This window comes from Rhinoderma darwinii, chromosome 1 (assembly GCF_050947455.1).
Source record: "Rhinoderma darwinii isolate aRhiDar2 chromosome 1, aRhiDar2.hap1, whole genome shotgun sequence".
Classification (NCBI taxonomy): Eukaryota; Metazoa; Chordata; class Amphibia; order Anura; family Rhinodermatidae; genus Rhinoderma; species Rhinoderma darwinii.
Window position 1 is genome coordinate 498,011,243 of NC_134687.1, and position 25,518 is coordinate 498,036,760.

Consider the following 25,518-nt stretch of genomic DNA (forward strand, 5'->3'; position numbering starts at 1 on the left):
GTGATGAATAAACCTATAGTGGATCCAGTAATCCTGCCTTGCAAGTAATTATATCTCTCTAGGCACAAACATGATCTTGTCATGTGAACTGAACAGTGCAGTATGAGGAAAGAAAAAGAACAGCACAATACAAATAAATATGAACATGTCTAACATATGGTGGATCCACATGGTTTGGATTTGCACCAAATCATGCTGACTTTGGTGCGGATCGTGGAGCAGATTTTCCCCTGTGAAAACAGCCAAAGTAAAAAATATTTTACTATACTCACCTCCCCTGGTGCTCCCTGTAGCAACGCGTTCTTGGTCTACTGTATTCCACTGCATGTGAACATAGCCTTAAAGCCTATGGAAACCTTCTAAGACTTTTCTTCTTTCTTTTTTTTTTACTAGAACAATGTATTATTATAGTGTTTAGTGCAACTTTGTAATTTGTTTTTATTAAAAAAAACAACAACTTTTGGAGATACAGCTTCTATGTATCCTGGATACATAGAATCTGTATAATGCGCTGTCAGGTCAGCGGGACTGACGGCTTCGGTGACAGCTGGTTCATAACTTAGATGTGATCGATAACAGCTGTATCCTGTGTGTCAGACACGCAGGACCCGCTGTCACCCAAGCCGTCAGTCCTGCTGATTCGGGTTTCAGCGCAACATGCAAATTCTATGTATCCAGGATACATAGAAGCTGTATATCAAAAAGTAAATTTTTTTAATATTAACTAATTACAAAGTTGTAATAGTAAAAAAAAAAATGGTTGGTCTGTTGGGGGGGGTAGTCTGATCAGGAGGCAAGGTACGGGGCCTAGCATGTGCCTTTAACTTGCTAAGCTTTGCAGAGCTATGGCAGCTATAATTTACACTTTCTGGTAAATCTGTTGGGCCCCTTTTGTTAAGACAAGTATTCAACTAGCAGTATAAGACCAATAATTTGGCCTTGTATGTGTGTGCATGCTCCCCTACAGCAGTAGTGAGCTGCATGTGATGTATTTTTATTAATATGTATCCACTGGTTACTTCATTGATATATAATTGTATCACATTTCACACGCCGGAACCTTGTACAGTTTTGTATTTTGTGCAGTTTGTGGAATGTTTTGTCATAACTAAAAATTCTTCAGGGCCGTTGCTCAGGTAGAAGTGATCGCAAACTTCTCTTAGTGGAAAAAGGAACTATACAGTGACTGTCAGTTGTTGCAGAGATTAAATTAGGAGCAAGAAGCTATATTCAGATACAGCAGCATGTTGGAGTTTAGGAATAAGATGCGGGGGAGGAGACGGGAACACTGTTGTGACCACTGAAAGGTATGTTAGGCCAGGTCCTGGTTAGGCCACCTTGTGTTTGCCACCCCCGGTTTTATCAAGGAGGTATCACATTTTCTACATACATTTCTGCCCTGCATGTGATTTTCCGCCCGACCAACATGCTGAGTGGTACAATAGACATGGCAACCGTACAAGGCCTAAAGAGTATTGTGCACCCTCCGGGCATCTGATTGCCATGGCAGCTGTACTGCCCAGCGCACAGGAGCATCACTCCATCGGGCGTGAAATCCCAAGTGGAGGTATACTTTGAGGTATTTAATAGAAGAGAAACTGTCACTTCTAATTTTGCTCATCATCTATTAACTCCTTAAGGACGCAGCCTAGTTTTGGCCTTAAGGCTCAGAGCCCATTTTTCAAATCTGACATATTTCACTTTATGTGGTAATAACGTCGGAATGCTTAAACCTACCCAAGCGATTCTGAGATTGTTTTCTCGTGACACATTGGGCTTCATGTTCGTGGTAAAATTTGGTCGATATATTCAGTCTTTATTTGTGAAAAATTGCAAAATTTAGAGAAAATTTACAAAAAATAGCATTTTTCAGAATTTAAATGCATCTGCTTTTAAAACAGACGGTTATACCACCCAAAATAGTTACTAGTTCACATTTCCCATATGTCTACTTTAGATTGGCATCGTTTTTTGAACATTATTTTATTTTTCCTGGACGTTACAAGGCTTAGAACATAAACAGCAATTTCTCATATTCTTAAGAAAATTTCAAAAGCCTTTTTTTTAAGGTACCTCTTCAGTTCTGAAGTGGCTTTGAGGGGCCTTTGTATTAGAAACCCCCATAAAACACCCCATTTTAAAAACTAGACCCCTCAAAGTATTCAAAACAGCATTTAGAAAGTTTTTTAACCCTTCAGGCATTTCACAGGAATTAAAGCAAAGTGGAAATGAAATTTGCAAATTTCATTTTTTCTGCTGAATTTCAATTTTATTCAATTTTTTTCTGTAACACAGAAGGTTTTACCAGAGAAACACAACTAAATATGTATTGTCCAGATTCTGCAGTTTTTAGAAATGTCCCACATGTGGCCCTACTGCGCTCGTGGACTAAAACACAAGCCCCAGAAGCAAAGAAGCACCTAGTGCATTTTGAGGCCTCTTTTTTTATTAGAATATATTTTAGGCAGCATTCCAGGTTTGAAGAGGTGTTGAGGTATCAAAACAATGGAAACCCACCAGAAGTGACCCCATTTTGGAAATTACACCCCTCAAGGAATTCATTTATGGTTGTTGTTACCATTTTGACCACACAGTTTTTTCACAGCACCTATTTGAATTGGGTTGTGAAATGAAAAAAATGATATTTTTTCCAATAAGATGTCATTTTTGATCAAAATTTCTTATTTTCACAGGGAAAAAAATACCCCAATTTGTCCTTAGTGCGGCAATACCCCATTTGTGGTGATAAACTGCCGTTTGGGCCCATGGGAGGGCTCAGAAGGAAAGGACCACCATTTGGCCTACTGGAGCTTTTCTGGTGCTAAGTCATGTATGCAGAAGCCCCTGAGGTACCAGTAGAGTTGAAACCCCCGAGAAGTGACCCCATTTTAAAAACTACACCCTTTAAGACATTCATCTAGAGGTGTAGTGAGCATTTTGACCCCACAGGTACTGTGTAAAAGATAATGCGCAGCAGATGGTGCAGTGTGAGATTTGCAATTTTATATATATATATGCCATTTCAGTGTCCAATATATTGTGCCCAGCATGCGCCACCGGAGATATACACCCCTTAAATTGTAATGTGGGTTCTCCTGGGTACGGCAATACCCTACATGTGGCTGTTATCAGCTGCCTGGGCACACGGCAGGGCTCAGAAGGGAAAGATGAGGGGGGTAAGCTGTGCGGAGTGCATCAGGGTAAATTAAAAATCAAGGGATGTATGATACATTTTAAAACAATCTTTTATACAGAGCTCTGGTTTTTCGGGACACGTGTCACATTGGTATAATGTGTCCTCCCTTATCCCCCTCTTATAGCAGACTCTGCACCTCTTTTGACTCTTTCCCTTTCCACCGATTTGGGGAACTTCTCCTGGAAAGTGTTGCCCTGGTACGATGCGTGTGGCCTCGCTTCCAGAAGTACTGGGTGCCCCCCCTTCCTGGTCCCTAAAGATTAGATCTTGAAATTCCAGGAAAGTTGCCCTCTGGCCTGCACATCGACGTAGCACGTACGCATTGTACAAAGCCATCTGTATGATGTGCCCGGCCAGCTTCTTATACCACACCGCATGGCGCTATAGGGCTTCAGGATTTGATCTGACAAGTCCATCCCTCCCATGTACCTATTGTAGTCCAGGATGCAGTCTGGTTTGGGGGTGGCCTTTCCTTCATATATCCTAAACCTGTAGGAATATCCTGATGCACTCTCGCAGCTTATACATCTTCACGCCATACCTTGCCCTCTTACCCGGCAGGTACTCGCGGAATTGAACCCTCCCTTTAAAATGTACCAGGAACTCATCAATAGAAATACACTTCTCGGGGGTGTATGCTTGGGAAAACCGGGCACTGGAACGGTCTAATAGGGGTCTCCGTTTATACAAACGGTCAAAACTGGGGCCATCTCGGGGTGGGCACGGCTCATTATCAGTATAATGTAAGAAGCGAAGTATTGCCTCATTTATTTATTTTTTTAGGTTCCAGTTCAGTTCTGAAGTTGCTTTGAGGGGCCCATATATTAGAAACCCCTATCAAACACCCCATTTTAGAAACTAGACCCCTCAAAGTATTCACAACAGCATTTAGAAAGTTTATGAACCCTTTAGGTGTTTCACAGAAATTTAGAGCAAAGTAGAGGTGAAATTTACATTTTTTTTTTGTCAGAAAATCCTCTTTATACCATTTTTTTTATAACACAAAAGGTTTTACCAGAGAAACGCAACTTAATACGTATTGCCCAGATTCTGCAGTTTTGAGAAATATCCCACATGTGGCCCTAGTGCGGTAATGGACTGAAACACCGGCCTCAGAAGCAAAGGAGGACCTAGTGGATTTTGAGCCCTCCTTTTTATTAGGCACCATGTCCGGTTTGAAGAGGTCTTGTGGTGCCAAAACAGTGGAAAACCCCCAAAAGTGACCCCAATTTGGAAACTAGACCCCTTGAGGAATCCATTGTAGTTTTCTTGGGGTGCATGCGACTTTTTGATTAGTTTTTATTCTATTTTTAGGTGGCGCAGTGACTAAAAACCAGCAATTCTACGATTGTTTTTTCATTCTATTTTTTTTACAGCATTCACCGTGCGCTATAAATGACACATTCACTTTATTCTGCGGGGCGATACGATTACGGCGATACCAGATGTTTATAGGTTTTTTTTATGTCTTATGGCGTTTGCACAATAAAATAAGTTTTGTAAACAATCATTCACTTTTTGTGTTACCTTTTTGTGTTATTCTAAGAGCCAGAACTTTTTTATTTTTCAATCAATAAAGCCGTGCGAGGACTTATTTTTTGCGTAACGAACTGTAGTTTCGATCAGTACCATTTTTCGGTACAGGCGACTTTTTGATCTCTTTTTATTCCATTTTTTGGGAGGTGAAGTGACCAAACAATTGTGATTGTGGTTCGGTTTATTATTATTTTCTTTTACGGCGTTCACCGTGCGGGATAAATAACAAAATAATTTTGTAGTTCAGGCCGTTACGGAGGCGGCGATACCAATTATGTATAATTTATTTGTTTGTTTATATATTTTTATTAATAATAAATGACTGATAAGGGAAAAAGGGGGACTTTTACTTTTATCACTTTTAAAACTTTATTTTCTTATTTTTACACATCTTTTTTTACTTTATTACTTTGTCCCACTAGGGGACTTGAGGGCAGGAGGCCCTGATCGCTATTCTAATACACTGCACTACATGCGTAGTGCAGTGTATTAGAACTGTCAGCTACTCACTGACAGAAAGCATAGTGAGTCCTGACGTCGTCAGGACCCACTAGGCTTCCGTCGATGGCATAGCCGGACGCCATTGTTTGGTGTCCGGTTGCCATAGTCACCATCGCCGGCCGCTATCGTGTAGCAGGCCGGCGATGGAGGATTAACCCCTGAGAAGCCGCGATCGCTATTGAACGCGGCTTCTGAGGGGTTAATCGGCGGGGGAGCTCCGCGATCGGTCCCGGCACATTGAGCAGTGATAGTCTGCTGTCGGAAACAGCAGCTATCACAGCTCATGAACGCGCCCCGCGCGAACGGCGCTGTGTTTACTCCATGACCTACTATTAGGTCACTGAGCGCGAACGCTACAGTTAGCATGACCTAATAGTAGGTCATGGAGCGTTAAGGGGTTAATGTATAATACATAATAGAAAAATTGTTATTCCCATCTCTTATTTGGTATACATTAGGCGAATACACAAATACACCCATGGGCTTTAATTGAACCTACGAATGGCAAAACAGTGTCTTTTTAGCAAGTGTAGTAGGTATGTGTAGGATACCTCTTTTTTTAATATATTTAACTACAACTTCGACTTTTCAATACAAAGGAGTCCCACAAAAAAATTGTATACTATATGGTTATCATTTTTTTTTATAATTGTAGTCTACGGGTGATGCATGCAACTGTACGGTGTAGTCTGGGCTATATGTTTGCTGCATTCATCAAGAGATTTTCCCAGCATATGCGACTGAACATAATGAAAAAAACAGCGTAACTAGTTGTTTGATGAGAGCTCCCTATTTAGTCAATGGTGGGCACAAGCCTTCCAATTTTGCCACAGTCGGACTTTGTCTACTATTTTTAAATGAGAGCTATATTTTTAGTGCAATTTTTTCCTAGCCATTTTCCTACATACATTTACTTATGGTATATGTTTTGGAAAGCTCTATCTGTGAAAAAGTTCCGCTAAAGAAAGCCGCTAGCAAAGGAGAAAGAATTATACCCAGTGCTAAATAGTTCTGACTGCATATTTTATGGATACAATTTTTTACTTTTTATGCAAATTTCCAAAGCTCATGCCTTCAAAGAACTGTGTTTTGATGTTCATGAAAATAGTTACACAGCATCCATCCCTTTAATTTGCATCTGGGATATCCTTTTCCACTTATTACTCCAAAGTCTACCTAGACTTTTCTTATATGACTACTGAATATGATTCTGTTGTTTATTGGACACCTTTAATCAGTTTACAAATAAAATGACTTGACTGGGCTATAAAAACAACTTATTTGGCAAGCAAATCATCCTATAAGTATGCATTGCTTAGATTTGTGGCCTATAACACAGGGTTCTTTAATAAGAAGAAATCACAGTTAATCCTATAGTAAGCAAAAAATCTGTTCTTTCGATTACCTTGGAAATAAATCAGGAGATGATTAAGCAGATAACAAGCGTGTTACATGCAGGCTGGAGTTTTAGCAGATAATATTTCCAGGAGAAAGTCGCTGACGTATAGTCAACGTATTTATTTATTTTTACCATGGGGAATTTCTACGGAATTTCTTACACTGTTTTCTTATTCAACCCTTAAAATATATATTTTTTTCATTTGGCCATGAGACTTTATGTAAATACAGTAACCTTACTGTTTTATCACTCTCGCGTGTGTTTATGTTGTGTTACATTGTGTCAAAATACAGATGTAATGTCAAAGAAAAGTAGAGAAGACTATTGCTGCATTTAGTTTCCGAAGAAATCTCATGAACAGTCTCCGCCTCAGCACCGCTTCCCCCTTATTATTATGAAGAATACACTTAGGTTGAAAATAAATCTTCTTTTTTCCAGGCACTCCTGTGTCAGTGGTTTTTCAATGGAAGGTATTTCCCCCAGGAGAAAAATTCACATGGGAATGAACTTGATAAAAATGTGTTTATTTTCATAAAAGTTTCAACACACTCTGCGTGTAATGAATCTATATAATATAGGATTTTTACTTTTTGAATTGAATTACTCAAATAAATTAACTTTTTGATGATATTTTAGTTCCTTGAGAAGGACTAGTATATAAACCATGAGAATAACAATTGACATATTTATAGTCACTCTAGATCATAATAAAGTATCGCCGTCTTTGAAAAATAGTTCATGCATATGCTTTGAAAAAAAAAAAGTTTAGAAGCAAATTAATTTAATTTAAGTTTCAGATGGGAGTTGCTCTCTCGCGAGAAAGCCGAACACATCCATACTTACATAACCATACGACACACAACGCCCACTTTGAACTTCCAAAACCCTCCCTTTATGGCCTCTGTGTCATCATTTATATGCTAGTATATAGGTACATCTTGTAAGCTTTGTGTTATATGCCTGATGATGACCTTAGCATAAGGTCGAAACGCGTTGCAACTTTTATGAAAATAAACACATTTTTATCAAGTTCATCCCCATGTGAATCTTTTTCCTGGGGGAAATACCTTCCATTGAAAAACCACTGACACAGGAGCGTCTGAAAAAAGGAGAATTTTTTCAACCTTACCGTATTCTTCAAGACAAGGAAAAAGCTGTGTTAAGCCTATACCTGGTGTCATCTCCTAAGGCCACGCAAACTGTGGATTTTAGAGTCTGAAACTCAGCATGAAACAAAATTGAGTTGTGCTGATAAACCAGCACAACCCAAAAAGGTGAGCAATCACTTCACACTCTCTGAGCTCGGTTCTATTGAAACTTGTGGTCCATATTTTATTGCCCTAGAGGAGCGCCGTATCCCTTTTTTTCATCTGTTTTTCTCCCTATATAAGACCTTATTATTATGAACGTATGAATTCCCTAGCTAATTTCCCTGCGCTACTCATGGCATTTCCAAAATATTAGTCTGTATTAGTCTAAAATTAACAAATTAACACATTTAATTGCTTCTAAATACGTTAATATAATTTAATATACATTGAGGGTGCCTGTACACACATTGGCTGTGCTGCTTTAAGAGTGCCACGTGGCAGAGAACAAATACAGCATGTTCTGGGTATGGTGTTTTTTCTGGCGTTTTTCCCATAGGTTTCTCTAAAGGACTTAAAAAAAGCATGTACAAAATCAAACTAAATGAAAGAAGCCAGAAAAAATGCTAGAAAAAACGCAGGCTAAATATAACGCTGGCATTTTAAGAAATGCTTTTTGATGCAGCTTAAATTGGCAGAAAAATTTTGAGTGTGAAGGAGGCCTTAGGCTACATGCACACGTTGCGGAATTTGGTGTAGAAAATCTGCATTAAAACTGCAGGTAAACGCAGGTAATTCCGCAGGTAAAATCTGCAACTCATTTTTTATGGGCGGTTTTTACATTTTGATGCGGAAATAGGTGCGTTTTTATGTTGCAGATTTTAGTGCCTTTTTTAAAAAAAACGAGTCAGATACAAGATTTTGAAATATGCACCGCAGGTCAATTTACGTGCAGAAAAAATCTGCAACGTGTAGATGAAATTTCTTGAAATCTCATTTAAGTTGCTGGTACTTTCTTTATTACGCTGCGAATTTGCCACACGAAAATCCACGCGGCAAATCCACACATAATACGCATCGTGTGCATTTGGCCTTATGAAGACCAAAATGTTGAGACACTTATTTCTTGCATACTACAAAATGACATCGCCTGAAATTAACAGCAATCTCCCACTCCCACTAGTCATACAGTAATCCAAGATATTTAGGTCTGATGTTCTGTTCTGCAGGGTCCTTACATTGGAGACCTCCTTACGCTTAAAATACAGAAAAGAAGTCATCAATTAATTACTTGCCCTGACTTATAATAAAATAATGTTCTGCAGGGTCAAAAATATATTTTGGCTTTTTGTCCTTGCAGAATGACTATTATTAAATCCAGGGAAAGAAATCCACTGGTGAGCACCTTGTACCTTCATGCCAGTTAAGATTTGATGGAGAGATGGAATTTTGAGCTAAAGCGGAAAACCCCTTTCCATGTGTCCTATCATGGCATACGAAGATCAAAAAAAGGGGTTCTCAGATTGGGACCCCCTCTTAGCCATAACTAAAATAAAAGTGGCAAAGATCATCGTATATGTGGAGTACATGGATGCCCATGGGCCCTGTACTTTATTTTCACTTAACAGGTGGGCTAAACTGTCAGGTTTAGGTTGAGTTTGAGTCTTAAACACAGATAATGCTTATTATATTATATAATATTATACTACAATATATTTGCATGGGAGTAAACTTATATGTAGTTGGAGGTACACTTAAACATTTTTAAAATTCCTATGTCTTGTCTGTGTGATGCTGGTGAGAACGTAGAGGTGGAGGCACCTAGGCATTGCCTATTTCACCATCCCTAAAATCCAGGCTTGGGGTTGAGGGGTAAACCAGACTCTGTGTTTGGCCACTTTAATTCCTTTTTCAAACGAACGTGTAATACGTCCGTGTGGCAACAGTTGAAACAACGGCCGTCACACGGACCTATAGAATTTAATGTGGCCGCTCACATGGCCGTTGTTTCAACGGACCGTGTGAATGGTCCGTGAGAAAATAGGACATGTCCTATTTTTCACGCTTCACGCATCCCTCCATAGACTCGTCTATGGGGGATGCGTGATATCGCGTCCCGAAGCGCAGAGCACAGATGCACCTCGGAAATGAAGAACGGCTGTTTTTCACATCCGAGATGCGCAATGCCCGTATGAATCTAGCCTTACACGGCAGTATTTTGGTCAGTATTTTGTATCAGTATTTGGAAGCCAAAACCAGGAGTAGGTCCAAAATACAGAAGAAGAGCAAATCTTTCTATTATACTTGTCTAATCCTGGTTTTGGCTTATAAATACTGGCACATAATACTGACTAAAATACTGCCATGTAAAAGTGGCTCTACTGTGATAATATTTTTCTTAAAGAGTATATTCTGGCAGTAACCCAGAGTTTTTTGTTTTTTTTTAAAAAGGCCTAGGACACTTGGGCTCAATCTCTACTTGTTATTGTCAGGAGACACATATTTAATATAAAACTTCCACTGCAAATGTCCATTTAAGTTCACTATTAATGCTTCCTTGTGGATGCAGATAGAAGAGGTGTCTATAATAACTTCCATAGTGGTATAAACAGGAACATAAAATCAATGCTATTTTTGAAGCCAATTTCTAACGCAGCTTTCATGACATTTAATCTTATCCGGTAGCTATGGAAGCAAGAATTGTATTTGTCTGGAAACGGCTTGAGAAATAAATTTATGTCTTTTTTGCCTTTTTAACATTTTCCTTCCATGTAAATGAGCAAGTTGTACAAAAAAAATATGTATAGTAGCCACCAGGGAGGATGTTCTGTATTCCTACTTTGATATTTTAACTAGGTGACTCCCCATAAATAGAGAAGAGTTTAATTGCATTTTAAAGTCTAATTTATGAGATATCATGGAATCATGACGTTATCATTACCGCTCAAATCCAGGCTGAAAATATATACAGCGTTTTAGATACAGATTCATTATAATGATTATGCTTTATTTATATCGTTTATTATATTATGCAATGTTGTATGCAGCACAATACTGAGAATTATCCAATCCGTCATTGCTGTTCACAGATTAATTTTCCTGCCCATACAACCTACAACACATACAGTATAGTATGGAAAACTCAGCCAGGGCTGCAGAAGCTTTATTGAGGGCCATATACATTCCATTGCAAGAGGTGATAATATAACAAGTCCCTTATGACTCATTTATATTTTAATGACTGCATGAATAATATAGATTATTCCAATTAGATTTTTTTAATCTCAGCTTTCAATCAAATTACTACAAGACTGTTGGGGAAACCAGCCTAAATTCAAGAAGTGCTTCCATTATTATTAAAGTTTATGTTACCACTGAACACCATTTTATAGATTACATATAAAATTATTATTATTATAAACTGTACGGGTCTCATAGTCCAGATTCCAAGGTTCAGAGGTGGTACCTCCCAGCGTTCCTTACTGGTTCAATTCCTATTTATACTACTGTAGCTTGTTCTGGTGATTTGTATTCTGGGAAGTGTAGTCTTTATATTGGGAAAAATAATGGAAAAACAAACTTTTACACTGTATTATAGAAGCTCAAATAAACAGCTAGGAATATGTCTGGCAACAAGATTGTCAACTGTTTCAATAGTGACTAGTAGAATTGTAAATTCAGCTGAACTATAAGGCCAGTTTTACACACAATGTTTAGCAGCGTTTTCCGTGTTGTTTTTAGTGACTGAAACGGACAGATGTTAGTAGAAAGTTTATAGTACAATATGAGAATGTGTACAAAGGGGCAGATTTACTGAAACTGGTGTTTCAGACGCCCGTCTTATTATTAAGAGTAAGGTGGGGCAAATAAGAGAAGCACGCCTCTTAATAAATTTGTCACATCTTCTGCTGTCCGTGCGCCTGAAAAAGAAATATACGCCAGCTACGAACTGGCAAAGATAGATAATACCCTATAATTTATACCAGTTTCTGATGTAAATTATAATAAATGTGTCAGGCCGTGATGGCCCCGCCCCTTGCACTAAACCCTGAACGTGCCGTGGGCGGCGTAAATGCATCAAAAGTTCCAATTGCGACTACTAAAGGGATTTGTGACTTTTCTACAACAAAAAAAAGCATAAAACACATAATAAATTCCTCCACAGAGTCTGAGCTAGTGCCATTTTTGTAGTGTGGGGTGGGGCTTCAAATGTCCTACAAAAGGGGATTCATATGGTGGGAGGTATGGTAACGGCTTTACCTTTTCTACTAGAGCTAGGGTTGATATCCGGCCAGTAAACCACTGTCCCAGTCGGTACAACTGGCTGCAGGGCGGTGCCAGTATGTACTGGCTATATTAATTACTGTTTCATTTTAAAACATAAATTAGTACTTCATCTTTGATGCTTTGCCGCCAGGCCACCCACTGGAGGAGCTGGACCCTAAACTCCTCCTTTGTTAGGAGGGGGATTCCATTAGCGGGAGTCGAGATGGAAACAGAAGTCAGCAGAGTGTGTTGTAGGTGTCGGACGGCCGCTTTTGTTATAGAGGCTCAGGCTCTCACACACGTCTCTTTAAGGGCTCATGCACACGACTGTAAGGGTTTTTACTGTCCGCAAATACGGATCCGATGGCTACGGATTCACATCTGTAGCCGTCAGCAATTGTGAAAGTGTCCATAGACTTCTATGGGCAAGTCCGTGCCGCAATTGCGGACAAGAATAAGATATGTTCTATAATTTGTGGATCATTACTACGGCCCGGACACACATCTGGACATATATGGAAAGGTGTCCGTGGCCATTAGAAATGAATAGGTTGCAATTTCATCCGTAATTACGGATTCTGTAATTACAAATTAAAATTATAGTCGTGTGCATGGGGCCTAACGCGCTCCCTCCCCGAGTGCAGCGTCTAGGCAGCTTTTGCTGACTCAAATGCCTGCAGTGAGATGACTGAGTCGGGAAGGAGAGATTCCAGGGGGGTGACTTAGCAGTGGACCAGCCATTCATGTATGAGGAGAGGAGCTGCTGCCGAGACAGGATACCTAGACAGGTAGAGTCATCTGAGCTTCTGGTGGCTGTGTCAATTGTTCTAAGTATCATGCCACTGACACTGTTTCACCAGGTCCAGACCCCCAGAATACTCCATGTAGGTGTGGTGTATAGTATATACTCTGTGGACTGTATGTACTCCATATAATCTCTGAGCTGTATATACTTCATTTATGGATTGTTACTGCTCTGTGGAATGTGTATACTCTATAGGGTACATGCTGTATGTATGTATGTATGTATGTATGTATGTATGTACCATACCCTGTATATATTGTATGTATGGATAAGATATATTTGTATATTGGGTGTATGGACTGTATACTGTATTTGAAATGTAAAGATTGGATGCAAACAGTTTATGGATCATATATGTACTATTTATATGGACCACAGTACCTGCACATGATCCGTTGCGGCAATCCATGAGTACTATGCATTGTATTATACGCTCTATATAAGAACTGTTGGTGCTGTATAAGCAATTAGAAATAAATCATAGATTGTCACGTCCCTGTGCCCAGGAGCTCACATTTTCATTTCACTACTTCTCACAATTAGGCCAATTTCATAGGTAGTCAGTGCCACAAGAAACACAAACTTCATACGGATGTTACCCCCGGTCGGATTTATACTAGTGAACAATAACTTTATGCATTGTAGATATAGGATGAAATGGAAATATCGCCATTTATCCCTGACAAATATAGTGAACTCACGTCTCTAGCTATGCCCTCAAAGCCACACCATTTTTTTTCTTGGCCGGTATGTTTTGGTGAAAAAGGTGGCAACCCTTACTAGAACCAATCCAAAAATAATATGTTAGAAATTATATTAGTGGTCTTTTTCATTCCTGCTATGTTCCAACGCAAACTTCTCTGCTCAGCTACAGGAAAGGAGTATATTCTCTCACAATTGAGAATAATTATAGGCCTGCACATAGAAGATGGAAAGAGACCAAATTAAGAACTTAAAGAGAATTTGCCACCAAAATGCTATTATTCTGTGTTAGGAACAATCAGTTTAGAATCATAAAAAAAAGGATATATAATATAAATATATTCTGCACTTTATGTGGGCTATTTTCATCATACAACTCATATTGTGATCCTCTTAAATTTCATCTGTGGATCTACATCAAAGTGGCTGCTCATGAATATTCATTAGAAGTTCCACCCTCATCTTAGTATACGGAACTTAGCAGCTACCTGTACGTGCTGACAGTCAATATAATTACCACACATACACAGCAGAGCAACAGTGAACGTGATTGGTCAATACTTTCATTGATATCTGTCGATTTATTCAGAGACGAACCTCTTAGGGTCCCTTCACATCGCTTTGCCTTCCGTCAGAAGTTTTTCTGCGGGATACCTTGGGATGGAATGTTGTAGTCTACTATGCGATTTCATTCTTCAGAAAAAATGTATACTGATGTATACAGTACCAGCCATGTCCATAAGGCTCTATAAGGCTAATGAAGCCTTATGGACATGTTTATCGGGTACGTCGAGAGCTTTCCCGATGTACAGTACACGATAAACGTACAGCAGAAACTAGATCTGAAGGGAGCCTTAAATTCACTCACTGCTAAGCAAAATTTCCTGAAAAATGGCTCAACAAGACGCTAAACAAGAGACTTCTACCATGAGAATATATTACAGTATAACATTGGTTGCAAGTCAAAAAAACATGATGCATGCTCTTTAAAGTACATTTTATTTGTATTGAATGCAATGTATTGACATTTGTAATAAGTCATTTCAGGCTAGCCATAAAAATATCTGCCCTGTGATAACTTCTTTATCTAACATATCTCTAGTTTTGAATTTCCAGAAAAAAATAAGATTAATAGAAGTGAATAATATAAGATAGTTTTATAAACTGTATTTTTATGCAGCGATCTTCAAGCTTAGTGAAGCTTAAAGCAGCCTCTCCCAAAACAGTGTGTATCGCCAGAAGTCGTTCTTAGTCATAGTCTTCCAGAAATGCAATAGTCATGTTACCTGTTTTTTAGCATGTGAATAATAAATTAACCTGATTTATCTGATGATGCGTGCTGGAGCACTTTCTTCAAATCTACATTCTCTTTCGCAGGAACATAACAGGGCTAAAAATTCTGTACACCAAGTTTTATCACCACTCGAATACCCACTGGCAGTCACATATTGAACATGTTTAGCTGATCATGCTTTGAAACTAGGGACATCCCCAAACTAGATTTATTGAAGACAACTATTTCCTGAACATCTGCAGAAGATTCAGCTACAAGGTCATATTTATAAAATGCGCTGTTAGATGCTTTGAGAGTAACATTTGATCCGTAAAACAAGAGGTCACAGCTGTAAATAACACTATAACCAAATTCAACAGTCCAGCTTCAGGCAACCATTGAAAAAAACAACATTCTGAGATCAGAAATTAATTTCAAACTTAATTATTCAAGTGTAAAACATAGGCAGATTTAATATTTGCAGAAATGCTCCTATCCCTCCCAAAGCATAATAAATATTGGCAAGTTAACACATCTGTGCAAATTTGTGAATGAGTTTTGCACATAATGGAAACTAGAAGATTAAAATCAGCCATTTTACCATTAATGCTCCACCCAATACTCATTTTTATTTTAGCCCTCGAGTATTAATCAGAAAACGGAAGTAATTTTGTGACTTTGCTTCTACAGGTCATTGTGTGCACATCTAAACATTTTATTAGATTTGTTGAAACATACATAGCAATTTTATTTTCTTAGCATAACTGTCCCTTCAAATGACTAGCAGCAACATCTGTGACCAGCACTAAAAGGTGAATGGCAAGCAGTCTGGCTCCAATGTAGAAGATGGCCCTATAAGTTAGATGTCATGGCAGGGAAGAAGTAGAGGAATCTCTTTAAAAAACTAAAAGGGGTTGTACCAGAATATACCTGTGGTTAGGTGATAATTGTCAATTACAACCCCTTTATTTTCAGTAATCTTATAAAACAGACCTCTTAGCATAGAGTCCTACAGTCCCTGGTTTTAGTGCAATGTCTGATCCAGATCCCTAAGCATAAAAGAGAAGTGGATTTCCAGAATTAAGCACAAATATAATGTACGCTTAACCAAGCAGATCACCCAAGTCCTGACAATCTTGTGACCACATAATAAAACGCAGGAGCGCGACTGTGTGATTGACATCTGCAGTTACACAATCTGATCCCCGAGGTTTAAATAATCTTATCAAATGTTTTCATGTGTAGGTGAACCATCGGGTATATTCAAAAGAAAACGGCTACTCATCCCAGAAGTCATAATAAAAAAGTAAGCATTATGCAGACGTACCTCATAGGACCAGACACACTGAGTTCCACCAAACCGCCGCACACATCTACCCACTTCCACATCTTCATGTGTTGTATACATTTCACGTAGGCATTCACCAATGTGTGGCACCATCCTTCGTAATACCTCTCGGCTAAAGATCATTCCTGGACCTCCCATGCAGAAATTTTCTCCAGGTTCAAGTCCAAGTTTTCCAAGTTCTTCAATATTCCCAAGTCCTGTCTGACCCAAATAAAGTGGTTTGCTGCTGTTCAGAGACCTTAGAAATTGTTCTAGTTTTTCACCTGTTGGATGAGAATAATAACTCTGTAATTTAGACATCTACACAGAGAATTAATGCAAATAAAAAACTTTTATCCTCTTAAAGAGGTTTTTTCCACCATAGTAAGTGTTGCCATATTGCTAGGATATGCCAATATTTATTGATCGGTGGAGGTCCGACTGCTGATGGCAAGAATAGCAATAAAGGTTACATTATTCTTGCCATTAAAAACACTAAATCCCTGACCAAACTGAAAAAGACTGGGATGAAAAACAATCCATTCTACGACAGAGCTGATTGTAACTCCAATGATGCTCATAAGAAACGACTAAGCCGGACATCGAGTTGTAGTATTTTCCCCATCCCATTTGGGTGTACTTGTTGAACACATTCTTTCCGCTGTATGGTCTGCTTTTATTTGTTTTAGGAATGGTAATTTGAGACCCTTAAAATAAACTGAAAACTCTATATAGAAAATAGCTTTTGGTTATATGGCAAAGTGTCTAATAATGATATCATATATTTCAACCACACTTGCCATTTAGACCCCACATCAGTTTCCATGATCTCCTTCTGATACTCATCTTCCCTTACAATCCATTCTTTATTCAATTCTCATACGTTTGTGAACCTGTTGCACATATATCTGAATGGCAACTATGTTATAACACATAGACCAACTTGCATTTTACATTTGTCATTATAAGAGAACAACCTGTAACCTGTAGAAACAATAATACATTTATTCTGTAACGTACTTGGCAGGACTAACATTTACCGCCCTTTCTACTTTTTATTTGAAGAATTATTCCTACTGGAGTATGACTCTGTCTTCCGCAGAATTAACCAGGTTTTCCCAGTTTAAATATAACTGCATGAAAAATATTCTGTCTTTTTGATTTTTTTTTAAATTCCTTCGCTATCCTAGTCTTAGTTTTCTTTCCACTAAATTTGTTGTAACCTATAGTGACTCTCATTTAGTTGCACTCCCATTTAGGGTGTAGTCCAAAAGCGTGTTCCATATGTTAATTAAGGCATCTCCTGGCTTGATTGAATACCTCCCAAAATTTACATGGCCATTAACGGGACACTTTTAAGCTCCACCTGCAAATCAAGGGAACCGCCCACAAGATATCATGGGAACGCCCATTTTAATGTTTATATGAGAATTCCCCAAAAAGCGGGACTGTTGGGTTTATATGTTGATTGGGTGTGAGGCAACACGTTATCATCAACCACATGGAGGCTCTCAGCCAGGAGGCACTTTTATGGAGCATGCGGCGCATTCTTTTAATAGGCACCAACTGAAGTACATTACTATGAGCATCATTTAGATGCTCTTTATTATATGATGAAGGATCACCTCTAAGTATTGTATTGTAAATGCCAGAAAACACATTTTATACATTGGGGCCATTTAGCCATTGGAACAATCTGGCCGAAAAGTCGTCACAGACAGATAGTCATTGGGCTGACCTAGTGATTCCCAAGTGAAGCCAAGCTCGGCTTGCGGTCGGACCACGCATTCATATATTTATGGCATATCCTGTTAATATGCCATAATATATGTTGTGGGAAAACCCTTAAAGGAATTGATCACACTTTATAGAAGCCCAATATATACAATATAGTGCCCCATGCTCAAATGAATGATCACAAAGAGTTTTACAAGATATGAATCTTATTATCCTCAGCAACATGAACAACATTTTACAAGACAATTCTCAACATCGTTTCTGTCATGTGTTTAGCACATTATGTCTGATCGACAAATGCATATTTCTCTTTGAATTATATTTTACAGGTTTTACAGCCTGAGGCTAGTACGCACTTTTGATTGGGATGTTGTGTCAATCCGCACTTGCCCATGAAAATTGAAAAATATATAAACGTATATCTTTGGTTTAACCCCTTTTATTGCTTTTGGGCAAATAAGTAATTGAAATTCAAAAGAAGTACTGTCACTGCTAGAATATAAAATGGCAAAAAGAAATACTGTAAATATCTATTTTACTTTGAACATAAAAGTGCATACTATTCTATTATAAATAGCAAACTTAAAGTTTATAGTTCAATCAAATATAACCATAAACATGAAACAACGATGAAAGCCCTCAAAAATTGATGGATCGATAGATAGATAGATAGATAGATAGATAGATAGATAGATAGATAGATAGATAGATAGATAGATAGATAGATAGATAGATAGATAGATAGATAGATAGATATGCGATAGATAGATAGATAGATAGATAGATAGATAGATAGATAGATAGATAGATAGATAGATAGATAGATAGATAGATAGATAGATAGATAGATAGACATGAGCTGGATAGATAGATAGATAGATAGATAGATAGATAGATAGATAGATAGATAGATAGATAGATAGATAGATAGATAGATAGATAGATAGAAATACAAAAATAGGCAGCACACCATAGATGAAGTGAAAAAAAGGGTACTTTATTGGCCCCAAGTGCGACGTTTCAGCTCTATCCACTAGAGCCTTTCTCAAGCAAATGACAAGTGAAACAACCGTGGTATAAATCAGCACACTGATTAACAAATTAATAACGACAATCAAGTACAAATATAAATATAGACAAAAATGTATACACAAAATGTGCAAAATATCTCCATTAGTGATATGTCAGTAAACATGTGTACAAAATATAGTAATACAAGCGTGTTACAGAATACACAGACAGCAAAATACATCCAATATGTGTATATTATAATATAGGCACATGTGTAAACAATCGTGTAATCAAGATAATAAAAAATCTAAAAAGGATATCACCTGGGGATGTCAGATCATAAAACCGCAATGGCGGCGTCCACGAGGCGCAACTGCGCATGCGTGAACGTATGGCTGAGGGTAAAGGTCACCCACGAGTGTGTCATAATTGGCGCATGAGATAGAAGAGACCCTAGAAGCTGGCAGGGATGTATAATTCAAATAGACAGATGCAATGTGCTTGAGCACAGATATCCCAATTTCCCAGCTACTACTTGAATAGTGGCTTTAGATAAAACGTAACTTTTAATATTGAACTTTAGAATTGAGGTACCATGAGAAACGGTAAACGTACAACATTGAATTGGAATAAAAATATACTGAGTCGGTTAGCGTGGTATTAGAGATGTGAGAGGTATTAACATCTCATGGACGTAATGGGGCTCGTATGTACGGCAGCTGCAGACTGCCTGAAGAGCCTGTGTCCTCCGTAGGATAGAGTGCAAAAGCTAAACAGCGACTGAGTTAGATTTAAAAGAGCACTAGCCCCCCCGACATGTTTCACTGCTGAGCAGCGTCTTCAGGGGATAATTCGGGGCTATTGAATTTTTCATTTTCTTCTCTTTATATCTTCCTGTTCGGATTTCAATCTTTGAACTTGTGCAACTAAATTCTCAGAGAATTTTTCATATTCTAGTCCAAAGATTGAAATCCGAACAGGAAGATATAAAGAGAAGAAAATGGAAGAGAGATGCAGACAATTACCATAAGGGGAAGGTGTATAACTGGCAGAGAGATGACTACAGAGATGCACCTGAGTCCAAGGAGAATCGGAGACGTAGGAGATCATGGATACCCAACAAGGGGGCGACGGAGAATTCCTTTCCTTTTTTAGGGGAGACCCCGGACTCTTCCATACCGGCAGGAAGCGTACCAGGAGAGGGGGCAGAAGGCACGGTTGGCGGTCTAAACCAGAGAGTGAACAGGCCCAGACAACAGATGAGGAGGGGTCCAATGGAGTTGAGGAAATGATAATTGTTAATATATCCTCCAAGGTATTGACCGATGCTCAATCTTCTCTTCTTAATAAGGGTCTGTCATTTTGTCCTGCTGCATGCACTGATTGCTTCTCTATTGAAAAAGATCTATTTCGTTTTTTTAGATCCATTAACCCCTTAAGGACACAGCCTGTTTTGGCCTTCAGGACACAGACGATTTTTTCAAATCTGACATGTTTCACTTTATGTGGTAATAACTCCGGAATGCTTTTACCTATCCAAGCGATTCTGAGATTGTTTTCTCGTGACACATTGGACTTTATGTTACTGGCAAAATTTGCTCGATACATTAAGTATTTAATTGTGAAAAACACCAAAATGTAGCGAAAAATTGCAAAAATTTGCATTTTTCTAAATTTATATGTATCAGCTTGTAAGACAGATGGTAATACCACACAAACTTGTTGCTAATTAACATCACCCATATGTCTACTTTAGATTGGCATCGTTTTTTGAACATCCTTTTATTTTTCTAGGACGTTACAAGGCTTAGAACTTTAGCAGCAATTTCTCACATTTTCAAGAAAATTTCAAAAGGCTATTTTTACAGGGGCCAGTTCAGATGTGAAGTGGATTTTAGGGCCTTATATATTAGAAACCCTCGATAAGTCACCCCATTTTAAAAACTTCACCCCTCAAAGTATTCAAAACAGCATTTAGAAAGTTTCTTAACCCTTTAGATGTTTCACAGGAATTAAGGCAAACTAGATGTGAAATGTTCAAATTTCTTTTTTTTTTTGCAGAAATTCATTTTTCATCTATTTTTTTTGTAACACAGAAAGTTTTACCAGAGAAACGCAACTCAATATCTATTGCCCAGATTCTGCAGTTTTTAGAAATACCCCACATGTGGCCCTAGTGCACTTATTGACTGAAGCACCGGCCTCAGAAGCAAAGGAGCACCTAGAGGATTTTGGGGCCTCCTTTTTATTAGAAAATATTTTAGGCTCCATGTCGGATCTGAAAGGCTCTTGCGGCACCAAAATAGTGGAAATCCCCCAAAAGTGACACCATTTTGGAAACTATACCCCTTGAGGAAATTATCTAGGGGTATAGTGAGCATTTTGACCCCGCAGGTTTTTTGCAGAAATTATTGGAAGTAGGCCGTGAAAATGAAAATCTACATTCTTTCAAAGAAAATGTAGGTTTAGCTAATTTTTTCTAATTTCCACAAGGACTAAAAGGAGAAAATGCACCACTACTTTTGTAAAGCAATTTCTGCCGAGTAAAACAATACCCCGCATGTGGTCATAAACGGCTGTTTGGACACACGGCGGAGCTTAGAAGGGAAAGAGCGCCATTTGGCTTTTGGAGCTCAAATTTAGCAGGAATGGTTTGCGGAGACCACGTCGCATTTGCAAAGCCCCTAAGGGACCAAAACAGTGAAAACACCAAAAAAGTGACTCCATTTAGGAAACTACACCCCTTGAAGAATTCATCTAGGGGTGTAGTGAGCATTTTGAACCTACAGGGGTTTCATAGATTTTATTAGAATTGGGCAGTGAAGATAAAAAAAATCCTTTTTTTCCAATAAGACGTAGCTTTAGCTCAACATTTTTCATTTTCTTAACAAATAAAGGAATAAAAGAACCCCAACATTTGTAAAGCAACTTCTCTGGAGTACGGCAATACCCCATTTGTGGTCATAAACTGCTGTTTGGGCACACGGCAAGGATCAGAAGAGAAGGAGCGCCATTTGGCTTTTGGAGCACAGATTTTGCTGGATTGGTTTCTTGACACCATGTCACTTTTGCAAAGCTCCTAAGGTGTCAGTACAGTGGAAACTCCCCAAAAGTGATTCCATTCACAAAACTACACCCCTTGAGGAGTTCATCTAGGGGTGTAGTGAGCATTTTGACCCCACAGGTGTTTCATATATTTTATTAGAATTGGGCAGTGAAAATAAAAAAAATCCTTTTTCTTCAATAAGACGTAGTTTTAGCTGAAAATTTTTCATATTCTCAACAAATAAATGTAAAAGAGCACCCCAACACTTGTAAAGCAACTTCTCCTGTGTATGACAATACCACATATGTGGTCATAAACTGCTGTTTAGGCACAGAGTAGGGCACAGAAGGGAAGGAGCGCCATTTGGCTTTTGGAGTACAGATTTTGCTGGATTGGTTTCTGGGCGCTATGTCGCATTTGCAAAGTCCCTGTGGGACCAAAACAGTGGATCCCCCCCAGAAGTGACCCCATTTTGGAAACTACACCCCTCAAGGTATTCACCTAGGGGTGTAGTGAGCATATTAACCCCACAGGTGATTGGCAGAAATTGGTGTGCACGTGATGTTGCAGAGTGAAAAGGGTTTTTCAATAGATATGCCAATATCCAGCTTGTGCCACTGGAGACACACACCCCAAAAATTATTAAAAGGGTTCTCCCGGGTATGGCGATGCCATATATGTGGAAGTAAACTGCTGTTTGGGCACACTGTAGGGTTCAGAAGGGAGGTAGAGCCATTTGGCTTTTGGAGCGTGGATTTTGCTTGTAGTAGTTTTGTTTGGAGTCTTACTGGTGTTTCCGTTTATAATGTGGGGGTTCATGTAAGGCGGGCGGAGTATATAAGGGGCATAGTCAGGTGGTATAATAATAGGGTAAACAAAAACAATAAAATGATCCATAGATGTGTGTTATGCTGTGACACAATCCTTTCTGCACAGGCCGGTGTCGCACTAATAAATGGTCTTTACTTATCCCCCTTTTGGTCCGCACTCGGCACCTTTGAAGTTTGGGGAATTTTGCTGGGAAAGTGTTGTCTTGGTATAATACGGGCGCCCTCACTTCCAGCAGATATGTTTGGGCCCTCCCCTTCCTGGATCCCTAATTTTAGGGGCCTTGATAAATCGCCTCTTGAAACAGAAGAAATGTTCCCCTCAGGCCGGTACAACTGCATATTTTTATTTCCTGGCTTATTGGTGCCTTGACTAATTTTATTTTTTCATAGACGTAGCGGTATGAGGGCTGTTTTTTTTTTGCGGGACGAGCTGTAGTTATTATTGGTACCATTTTGGGGTACACGCGACTTTTTGATCACTTGTTATCCTTTTTTTTTTGGGAGGCAAGGTGACCAAAAAACAGCAATTCTGGCATATTTTTTTAGTTCTTTTATACAGCGTTCACCACGTGTTATAAATTACATGTTACCTTTATTCTGCGGGTCAGTCCGATTCCGGTGATACCTAATTGATAGCACTTTTTATGTTTTCCAACTTTTTGCACAATAAAATAACTTTTGTAAAGAGAATGGATTTTTTCTGTCGCCAAGTTGTGAGAGCCATAACGGTTTTAAATTTTTCGTCGGCGGAACTGTATGAGGGCTTGTTTTTAGCGAGACGAGTTATAGTTTTTATAGGTACCATTTTTAGGTACATGCGACTTTTTGATCACTTTTTATTTCAATTTTTGGAAGACAAAGTGACCAAAAAATAGCAATTATGTCAGTATTTTTTAGTTATTTTTTTTACGGCGTTCACTGTGCGGAATAAATATCATAATATTTTTATAGTTCAGGTCGTTACGGTCGCAGCGATACCAAATATGTATGGCTTTATTATTTTTTTCAATAATAAATGACTTGATAAGGGAAAAAGGGCGATTGTGTTTTGTGTTATTATTTGAAACTTTTATTGTATTTTTTACAACTTTTATTTTTACTTTTTTGACACTTTTTTTGACACTTTTCTTTAGTCCCACTAGGGGACTTGAAGGTCCAACAGTTTGTTTGATGTTCTAATACATTGCACTACCTATGTAGTGCAATGTATTAGAACTGTCAGTTGTTCACTGACAGCAAGCCGATCAGGCTCCGCCTCTGGGCGGGGCCTAATCAGCTTACGTAATGGCAGACAGGAGTCCATTGTTAGGGCTCCTGTTGCCATGGTAGCAGTCGCCAGCCTTGCCATCGCGTGGCAAGGCTGCCGATTTGCTACAAACCTCTAGGATGCAGCGATCACAATGGATCGCTGAATCGAAGGGGTTAATGCCAGGAATCGGAGCTAGCTCCGGTTCCTGGCGATAGATCGGGGTGTCCGCTGTAACATACAGCGGACACCCACTGCTGATGACGCCGGCTCAGCTTCTGAGCCGGAAGCTGAGCCGGCGCCATCTTGCCGATGGTACCGGAAGCCTCCTGGGCCCCGCCGACGACGGGGCATAGGAGGATTCCGTTGCTGGCGGACCGGGAGGTAAGCATTAGCCCTCCGATCGCCTTTGCAGCCACCGGCAACCGAGCGATCATGTTGCTGGGGCGCCGGTGGCTATAAACTCCTCACATGCTGCGATCGCTATTCAACGCAGCATGTGAGGGGTTAATCGGTCGGATCGGAGGCTAGCTCCGGTCCTGGCCGATACCTCAGGGTGCCAGCTGTAACATACAGCTGTCACCCGGCGGTGATGTCGCTGGCTCAGCTCCTGAGCCAGCTTCATCTCCATGACGTACAGTTACGTCAAGATGCGGGAACAGTCCATCTCCCATGACGTAACTGTACGTGATTTTGCGGGAAGGGGTTAAGTTAAAGTGGTGGTTCTCTGAGAAACTCTTTGATATACCTACTAGGAGCTCTGAATTAAATCTTAAACAGGTTGGTCTATCTAAAGGGAGTAATTTTACACCTTCATTGAGTATGCCGGCCATTGAGGCATTTATTACTGCAGTCAAAAATGATATTGAAACTATCAAAATAGGTCCCAACCCTAGCAACAGACATACACATCCCAATTTGACCACAGCAGAGTTTAAGGCACTCAATGAGTTAACTAGAGACACTGGTATCACAATCAAACCAGCTGATAAGGGTGGTGCGGTTGTGATTATGGATACCACTTTGTATTTAAAAGAGATACGGAGACAGTTAAATGACTCGGCTGTCTATAGACGGATCCCACAAGATCCCAAGTTTGAATTTAGTAGGGAGATCAGGGGAGTACTGGATCAGGCAAAACTGGGTGGGATTATTGATGAGGGTTTGAGTGAGTATTTGACCATTGAACACCCTAGGACTCCAGTCCTATATATCCTTCCTAAAATTCACAAAACCTTAATTAATCCCCCGGGCCTTCCCATTGTGTCCAGCACGGACTCTATTTTTTGTCATGTTGCCATATTTCTTGACAAAATTCTAAGACCCTATGCTATAGGTGCCAGCTCTTACATTAGGGACACGTCCGATTTTTTGAACAAATTACAGGAAGTTTCTATACCAAGTGATAAAAACATTATCCTTGCCTCTTTTGATGTTACAAGTTTGTACACAGTTATTGACCATGCTAGAGGCCTGAAGGCTGTAGAAGAGTTTTTACAACTATCTGATTTCTCCCCTGAGTGTCGTTTGTTTCTCATACAGTTGCTTAACATGA

The 25,518-nt window shown here is 39.2% G+C and overlaps 1 protein-coding gene across 1 annotated transcript in view; it reads right to left on the reverse strand.

Annotated features, from left to right (window-relative positions):
* Positions 1-25,518, reverse strand: part of CHSY3 (chondroitin sulfate synthase 3) — a 389,162-nt gene that overhangs the window by 330,102 nt on the left and 33,542 nt on the right. Inside the window, exon 2 of the mRNA XM_075835793.1 lies at positions 16,094-16,377. Coding sequence (XP_075691908.1) covers positions 16,094-16,377 — 284 coding nt within the window. The remainder of the gene's footprint in view (positions 1-16,093; positions 16,378-25,518) is intronic.